The sequence below is a fragment of the Gossypium raimondii genome, chromosome 1, assembly GCF_025698545.1.
Source record: "Gossypium raimondii isolate GPD5lz chromosome 1, ASM2569854v1, whole genome shotgun sequence".
NCBI classification, from domain to species: domain Eukaryota; kingdom Viridiplantae; phylum Streptophyta; class Magnoliopsida; order Malvales; family Malvaceae; genus Gossypium; species Gossypium raimondii.
The window spans coordinates 15,729,317-15,738,904 of NC_068565.1; the positions used below are offsets into that span (position 1 = coordinate 15,729,317).

At 34.8% G+C, this 9,588-nt stretch overlaps 1 protein-coding gene across 1 annotated transcript; it reads left to right on the forward strand.

Annotated features, from left to right (window-relative positions):
* Positions 1-4,834: 4,834 nt before the first annotated feature.
* LOC105784225 (endoplasmin homolog) lies at positions 4,835-9,373 on the forward strand. Its single transcript, XM_012610040.2, has 15 exons — positions 4,835-5,034; positions 5,103-5,214; positions 5,305-5,458; positions 5,543-5,623; positions 5,795-5,906; positions 6,008-6,134; positions 6,221-6,359; positions 6,551-6,665; positions 6,796-6,989; positions 7,083-7,298; positions 7,402-7,567; positions 7,735-7,876; positions 7,966-8,116; positions 8,265-8,669; positions 8,927-9,373. The coding sequence occupies exons 1-15, from the start codon at positions 4,968-4,970 to the stop codon at positions 9,173-9,175; spliced, it is 2,430 nt and encodes an 809-aa protein (XP_012465494.1). The 5' UTR covers positions 4,835-4,967; the 3' UTR covers positions 9,176-9,373.
* The last annotated feature ends 215 nt before the right edge of the window (positions 9,374-9,588 follow it).

Here is a 9,588-nt window from a genome sequence, read left to right on the forward strand (position 1 = left end):
TATTATGGAACATTGTAATACCTCGCTATCTCAGGAGGTGAGATAGAAATTTCCTTCCCTCGAACTAGTATCAGCATCCATGGGACATCTATTAGTCTATTTGCATTCGTCTCATTTAACGCGTCATAAAATTCATGCACAGTCAAAATGTACATCGGATCAATCAGGATTGTACAAAACTTCTCCCATTGATGAAATTGAATCATCTCTCATGTTTCACTTTTCAAAGCGCTTATGGATTCGAAACCTTGTTCTTGCAGAGGGATTTTTTGTTGAATCGCTCGAAGGTTATTTTCTAGCTCCCTTTCTCGAATGTTGGCATGATTGTCTGCTATGGATTCACTATCGGAAAGGTTGCTATGCATGATTTTGAGGTTATGGAGTAGGTGAAAGGCAGAGACATCGTGGAATCTCAAAGAAAAAGGTGGCAAAAGGTTGTTTGGTTGATTGTGACACTTGGAAGGTGTAACTACTGGTAAAGAAAATATATAGAGGCCATCTAGGGCTTGACTTGTCGTGCAAACTTGGGGAATATTTCTGAAGATCACGTCAAACCAAGAACGAAAAGTTTCTAAAAATGGCTTGCATGTCACTTTATAAAGAAGGCATGGTGATCTACCACAATTCGTTGTAGCAAATTAAAATAGTTTCATACTTAAAGGAGCTTGAATATGAGACATTTTATTATGTTTTATTTAGTTTTTCTATTTCAGTTTCATTTTAATAAAAAGTGTGATTTGAGCTGATTTTATGACCTTAGGGGCCGAAGTAGGTCTAAGGGAAGACTAATGTATTTGGTGAGTGTGCAGGACACCATTCAGAGGCATGAGAACTCGAGGCTAATTGCCATGTTGCAACATGGAAGTTCAACATCGCAATATAATGTGCAGAATGCCAAAATAGCCATATTGCCTTTGGTGTCGTGACATACCCTTGAAGTTGAGCTTGAGTCAAACAAACTACCTTCAATGTCATGACATAGGCAGTGGATGTCGACACATTGGCCCTATACATGAAGCATTAACGAGCTGAGGGCATTTTGGTTTGGATAACGTATTTTAATATAAAAATGTTAGCCAAACTAGGGCTAAGGACGACGACCAACCCTAATATTATAAATAGGCTCATTAAACACTTGAGAGGGCATCTTTTCTATAACTTAGAATTTTCCTTTCAGTTTTAGTTTTCTTTTGTACTTAGGATTTATTTTTAGTCTATTTTTCATTAAGTTCTTCGAAGAATCTAACTTGTGGATTCAAAGCAACTCTTTATGGATTTTTGCACTTCATTCAAATGCAATTCATGATTCTTCTTAAACTTTTTACTCTTTATTCGTTCCTTTTGTTTGTTTTCTTCGTCAAGTTTATATTGTTTATGGGATCCGTAAGAAACTAATCCTCTTATGGGGGATTAGCGAGTGGATATATGATTAATTAATTTTCGTGTAGGGTTTTTTAGCGGATCAGTTGTTTGGGATAGAAAGAACTTAATCCCTAGGCCTGACAACCATAGGAGGTCATCTAGGTAAAAATTTACCCAAAATTGATATTGCCTATTCGTGAATCCCTTACCCCAATCTAGTTTGGACTATGAGGTTGAGAGATAAATAGTTCTTGCCGACTCTTTAGTTTAGCGGAAGATTGAGAAATCCTTCTAGGTTCGCGACTAGTTGACTGAGTAGAACTCGAAATAAGAATTAGTTGTGACCGCCAAAGTGAGCTAATCACCCATATTTAGATTTGATTGAGTCAGCATATCAATTCTCCAGTTTTATTATTTTCTGCATATTTATTTAGTTTTCTTATAAAATCAATTCCTTTACCTTTATGTTTCATCATACTATAATTTATTTAAATTACTAATTAGATCTATTTATGTTTAGGTTAATATTAATTTAGTACTCGTCTCCATTAGGTACGATCCTCGGAGTACTTACCAACTCCGTTGTAAAACTATATTACAACCTGATTCATATACTTGCGGACACCACCTCAATTCCATATTTTTAGTGTTAGTATTCATACTCTCAATGTTAGTACTAAATGGAAATGTAATGTTCAGAATGAATATATGTATATATATATATGTTACAAGTTGGATTTGATTTAGTGGCATATGTTTTGTGATGGAAAGTTATATCATTGTATGAATGTGTTATAAGCTTATGACATGTGATTGAACTAACTTATTTGATATATTAGTTGAATGTAAATGAAGTTTAAGATGCCAAAGGATTGTTAGGTTTGTACCAATGATTTCAATTGCTAAATTATTATCATGTCAAGGTAAGTTAAGTAAATTGCATATGGATTTACTAAGCATTCAAAATGCTTACCCGTTATCTCCTTTTTCCTTGTTGATTGTTGGTTTTGTTGAACGTCTTGGTTGGATCACCAAGAAGCTCACACTATTCTATTAGCGATTTAGTAGATTTTTGCTCGTTTAAATCTCGGTTATGTGGCATGTACATAGGTGTTATAAGTGTGTTAGATTGAAATTATATGCTTGGTTTGAATTTGGATTAGTACATATATAGATTATGAGATGTTAATGTTTACATTTGTATTAAGGTATGATTTGGTTATGTTTTAGGACCATATGCATAGTGTTTGAATATTTATTGACTGTGCAAATGGTATGAATTGAACAAAGAAATGACATACTTGAATGTTGATTTGAATAGTTTAAAAACATGAATGAATGATGGTTAATTGGTTAGAAAGTATCTAAGTTGAATTGAAATGATTTGGTGCCGATTGAGGCATGTTGGTTGAATTGATTACAAATTGATTCAATGTTGTGTTTAGACATGTTTGGGAAGTTTTGTGTATGGAAAAGTTGTGCAATAATGAACCAAAAGAGTATTTGAATTGGGTGGATTGAAATAGGTACCGAAAGGCCATTTTTGAACCAAAAACATGGTTCTCGTCTCGACGATCATATTCCCTCATTGCAATGTTAGCCAACAACTTGTGGCATCCCGACATTGGGTAGCTTGAAGTCTTGACGTGACACACTGAGTTGGTGACGTCTTAGCATGCAGAAGTTAACGTCACAATGCCGACCTTGGATTTTTAAAATTTTACAGTTTGGTCCTATTTCATACTCGGGTCAATAAAAGAGCTTTCTTAAGCTTGATTAAGACTCAAATTTAATTTTATATCATGATATCTGAGTGTTTATGACATGATTGAATATTTGAAGGATTCATTTATGATATGCTTAATATGAAAATTTGAAAATGTTACAAACTAGTCCTTGCTCAATTCCGAATTAATTCTAGAACATAAGTAAGCTCGTATAAGGCTTGAGAAAGGTCGTATTTGGTGATTATGAACTGAATTGACTATGAATGTATGATTTATATTTAATTTGAATGTTAATTGTCTATATTTGCTCCAGCAAAAATTGTAGCATTCCATAATTTGAACCCGATGATCGAGTCGAGTGAGGGGTGTTACATAACGTGTGTGATACGATATTTTGAAATTGAGGGAATAATTCGAAAAAAAATTAAAAAAATATTAAAGCATTAGAAAATTAATTTTTTTAGGTAAAAATAAATCTAAGTACATTGTCTAGGAATAAAGATGAGTGACTTTAAAAACACATTTTTTGCATTGATAATCTAGTATTAAGAAATCAAATGCAACATATCATTGTAATTACACAAATAACAAAAATATTTTGAATTTAATCTTATATATTAAAACTTCAATATTTATCAACACAAACATAAAGTAAGCACAAATATTATTTTTCATTTCAATAGAATATGATATTTTCTTTGGTTTAAAAGGATAAATTGTCCTAAATTATAAAAACTATAAAATTACCATAAAATAAAGAAGAGATGATTTTGAAACTATCCATTTAAAATTCAAACGTGAAAAAACAAAAATCTAGAGAAAAACTCTAAAAACTTATTTTGTTTTCCAAATCGTTTATATATATATATATATATTTGTTTTACTTAGCAATGATGCCAATCTTCGTGTTGGTTAAAACCTGCATTTTCTTCCTTTTCACCAACCTTCCCTTTCTTTTTCTTCTCGTTCACTTCATGCGCATTCTCTCTTTTCAATTTGCAGATTTATTTTATAAGTATCTTTACTATTTCACAAGTTATGTAGACATATGATAGTGCTTATATTCACTTTTAGAAATTTTTGTCTACTCTGATAGCACATGTTTTTTAGTTTTGCATATGCATGCAATTTTCATTTTGTAAGTGATTTTAAGGATGATTTTGTCGTCATCCTCTTGAGTTTGATGGATGCTTAATTCTTTTGTCAATTTTTACCCGTCACTTTAAACCATCCAAGATTGATTTTCTTATCGTATAAGTGCGTACAATCATTACAAATGTCATGCTTGAGTTGTAATAAAATTAATTGTCAACGTACTATAATATCTATTTTATATTAAAACCGAAACTGTTATTACATTAATAGAATTTGTATTCCATCACCCACGGCAGGTGTTAATAACATTTTCCCCAATAGTAAAAATCCTAACGCATCCTGAACATTCCCGTAGAACCATGTGGAAATCCTAACACATCCAAACCAAACTAGGGACCAAAACGAAATCATAATGTGCCACGTTACTGAAAGCAAAACCGCTTGATCATCCACTTGGGCCAAGTAAGCGAAGGAGTTGACGTCTTCTCATGTGGGGCCCACCATAACTCCAAGCCGAAGAAATTAAGCATTGCTAATAAAAAATTGCCACTTGTTACAAAAGTAAAATCTTTAACCGTTATATCGCCATGCTGGCACTCAACCAACTAGAAAAAAATCCTAACGCTTCACTCCCTACCTACGAAAAGATCGAAACTCTTAACCAACAATCATTTGAATTGCTAAAACCTCAGCTATTTAAGAGCACTCCCAAACCAATTCAACATTCCGATACATAGAACTTGTCTAACAATTCCACTAGGTGAAAGCTTAAAAGAGCAGCCAATGGGGAAATGGACGATCCCTTCCGCTCTTATTCTTCTTTGCCTTCTCAGTCTCCTCTCAGACCAAGGTAAGTTTAGACCATTTTTCATTTTCCTTTAGCGTTTGAATGCTGAATTTGGATCTACTTTGTTTCAGGTAGGAAACTACAAGCAAATGCGAAGGAAGGAGCCGTGGATCCTCCAAAAGTTGAGGATAATATCGGCGCTGTGCCTCACGGCTTACAAACTGATTCTGATGTTGTTAAAAGGTTGGTGTAATTTTGTTTAAGAATGTAGTCTTCATTAATCTTTGATTTGTTTGTTATATTTTGAATCCATTTTTCTTCTTTTGCTTTTAGGGAATCGGATTCGATCTCTTCGAGATCGCTTCGCAACAATGCGGAGAAATTTGAGTTCCAAGCTGAGGTGTCTCGGCTTATGGATATTATTATCAATTCTCTTTATAGCAATAAGGACATTTTCCTCCGAGAGTTGATCTCCAATGCTTCTGATGTAAGTTTTTTGCCATTCTTCCTTGATTATTTTTAGATATTGTTTCTGAACTCAAATTTTAAATGGAAACTTTTTGAAATTTAGGCGTTGGACAAGATTAGGTTTCTTTCACTCACAGACAAAGAGGTTTTGGGCGAAGGTGACACTTCCAAGCTGGAGATCCAGGTTAGTTCTGCACATTAACTTTATTTTATAGAAATATAAATGCATGAAATTCTAGGAATAGAATAACTAGACAAAAATGTTATAAAATGACCATGTAAATGTAGAAATCCGGTTTCTGCATCGATGCATGAAATCTGTGTTCTCTAAGCCTTAAAATTTATGAAATTGCAGATTAAGTTGGATAAAGAGAAGAAAATGCTTTCGCTTCGCGACAGAGGTATAGGAATGACAAAAGAAGATTTAATTAAGAATTTGGGAACAATTGCAAAATCTGGAACTTCGGGTAAATGAATCTTAGATTTTTTTTCTTCAAGTGACTTTGTGTAATTATAATTAAGATTAATTATTCATATTGAATTGATTGATTTTATTTTCTCTATGCAGCATTTGTTGAGAAAATGCAGAGCACTGGAGACCTTAATCTGATTGGGCAGTTTGGAGTTGGGTTTTACTCTGTATATCTGGTAGCTGACTATGTCGAAGTCATTAGTAAACACAATGATGACAAACAGTGAGTCTGTAAACCTTAATTTAGTTTTTATGGAAATGTTTGACTCATTGTTAATAATGGTTTATTGAATGCTTTTTGTTTTTCAGGTATGTATGGGAATCGAAGGCTGATGGGGCATTTGCTATTTCAGAGGACACTTGGAATGAACCACTAGGACGTGGAACTGAGATTAGACTGCATCTGAGGGATGAAGCTCAGGAGTACTTGGAGGAAAGCAAATTAAAGGTTAGTAAAGCTCAAGTCTTGTTTGTTTACATTACCTTTACTGTAGGTATACTGATTTCATTTGGGATTTATGTGATCCTTCATGTCACCATCCTTTGTATTGTTATCTTCATGGACTCTTGATTTGTTGTATTTATTTTCGCTTTGGCTTTTGAAAATATAACAGAGTATGCTGTGGTTGTAATCTATAGGAATTGGTGAAGAAATATTCTGAATTCATCAATTTCCCCATCTATATCTGGGCAAGTAAAGAGGTTGATGTTGAGGTACCTGCAGATGAAGATGAGTCAAGTGATGAGGAAAGCTGTATGTTTCAATAAAGGAAGCATGTTAATGTTTATTCAAGACTTACTGATGCCATTTTCCATAATACTAAGAGACTCTGCATGTTCTGATCAAAATTTTTGGTTTCATTCTCTTTTATTGCTACAAACAGCTGATAGCACTTCTTCTGAGGAAGGAGAAGATGAAGCTGACAAAAGCGAGGATGAAGACACTGAAAAGAAAAAGACGGTGAAGGAAACTACTTATGAATGGGAACGTCTGAACGATGTTAAGGCTATATGGTTGCGTAGTCCAAAGGATGTAACAAATGAAGAATACGTAAAATTCTATCACTCTCTGACAAAGGTAATTTGACATAAACTTCCTAGCTCCAGTCTACCGAAAACCCTTTGGAGAAGTTACTAACCTTTATTGTTATGTATTTGTGTTGCACTGCAGGACTTTAGTGATGAGAAGCCCATGGCCTGGAGCCACTTCACTGCTGAAGGTGATGTTGAGTTCAAGGCTGTTTTGTTTGTGCCTCCTAAGGCTCCTCATAATCTGTATCAGAGTTACTATAACTCCAATAAATCCAACTTGAAGTTGTACGTTAGACGAGTTTTTATCTCTGACGAATTTGATGAGCTTTTGCCGAAGTTTCTTAGTTTTTTGATGGTAAATGAAGACATGTTATTTTAGTTGACTTAAATCAGCACTCAAGAGGTTTATGGGTCATTTGTTATCTGATTGATTTTTTAATGGATAACCTATTGATCAGGGTCTTGTTGATTCCGATACTCTACCACTCAATGTGTCTCGAGAGATGCTACAAGCTCATAGCAGTCTGAAAACAATCAAGAAGAAACTCGTGAGGAAAGCCCTTGATATGATTCGCAGAATTGCCGACGAGGATCCTGATGAGTTCAGTGGCAAAGATGAGAAGGGTAGGTCATAATTGTTTCTTTTTAGTAATTACATTGAATTTAATTACAAATATTTCACCCCAGACTGTGGCCAGTCTGGAGTGAAATATTTGTAATTAAATTCAAAGTCTTTTATCCCAAGTTATTTATTGGTTAATGATTGAAACTGAATATTGATGTGGATGCAGATGTTGAAAAATCTGGCGATGAAGATGAGAAAAAGGGTCAATATACGAAGTTCTGGAATGAATATGGAAAGTCCATTAAACTAGGTATCATTGAGGATGCAACCAACAGAAATCGCTTGGCTAAACTCCTTCGGTTTGAGAGGTATTAGTTTTTGAGGCGGTCTATTTCCTAAGAAGAATTTTCCTTTTTCTGCCACTACTATCATTAATAGTGTATGAATTGCAATGCAGCACCAAGTCAGATGGTAAATTGACTTCACTGGATCAGTACATCTCACGAATGAAATCAGGGCAGAAAGATATCTTCTACATTACAGGAATTAGCAAGGAACAATTGGAAAAATCTCCATTCTTGGAGAGGCTTAAGAAGAAAAATTACGAGGTACTGCAAAAACATTAGCTGTTAACTTCAGACATATACTTTACTTCAAACCATCTTTTTCATATCTTTCCTTTTGCTTATTTTATTCCTTATGATCTATATTTGTAAATTGTTTTATTTTGTGTCTAATGGCCTTTTTTATTTCCAGGTCATTTTCTTCACGGATCCAGTTGACGAATACCTAATGCAATACCTGATGGATTATGAAGGAAAGCAGTTCCAAAATGTATCCAAGGATGGCCTAAAAATTGGGAAAGACTCTAAGAGTAGGGAACTCAAGGATTCATTTAAGGAACTAACCAAATGGTGGAAGGGTACACTGAAGACTGAGGATGTTGATGAGGTGAAAATAAGCAACCGTTTGGACAACACTCCTTGTGTGGTCGTCACATCGAAGTTTGGATGGAGTGCTAACATGGAGAGACTCATGCAAGCTCAAACCCTAACTGATGCTAGCAAGCAAGCATACATGCGTGGCAAGAGGATCCTTGAGATAAACCCAAGGCACCCAATCGTCAAGGAGCTTCGTGAGAGAGTTGTTAAGGACCCCGAGGTATGCACATTTGTAACCCCAAACATCCATGTTCTCTAGCCATTCATAATTTCAATTTCGGACCTTTTTTATTATTCATTATGCAGATTCAGCTTATTACTATAAAATTATTAGAGTTAATGGCATGTGTCGTTAAGTGATGCTCACTCCATGATATGGTGTCTGCTTCCTGCATGGACTTATTAACTAACTTGTTAGAGTCGATATCTGTTCTGCTAGTTCCTTTTCTGATAAAAAAACATTTGTTGGATCTTCAGGATGAGGGCGTGAAGCAAACGGCTCAGCTTATTTACCAGACAGCTCTAATGGAGAGTGGCTTCATTTTATCCGACCCCAAGGATTTCGCCTCACGCATCTACAGCTCAGTTAAATCTAGCCTAAATATCAGTCCTGATGCAACAATTGAAGAGGAAGATGATGTGGAAGAAACTGAGACAGAGCCCGAGACAAAAGCAGGTAAGGATGGTGCAGATGCAGAGTCTTCTGGTCTCAAGGATGAGTTATAAAATGGGTGAAGCCTTAGGTAATATGGTTTTCTGAGCTTCGGTCTCGAGGGAATCGAAAGAAGTTAAGTCTGAAACTTGGATAAAAGAACATTTGATGGTAGAGTTGATGTAACCAGTCACCAGGAATTTTGTCTTTAGCATCTAATTATATTATTATGTTGCTCAATTAAGTTGTTTGCCTTCTTTTTTCTCTTCTAATGCATCGCAATGCTTTCAGATTTTCTCATAATAATGCCACTTGTTTTTAACGAGGAAAGCAGAATCTGTTATGTTGGTTTGAAAACCCAATCACTGAACTCAATCCACTTCCACCTATTACTACTGTTAGAACCAATCTAATACTTAGCTTGAATTGGCATTATATATTATAGGGTAAATTATAGAATTAGTCACCCAACTATTAAAATTGTCAA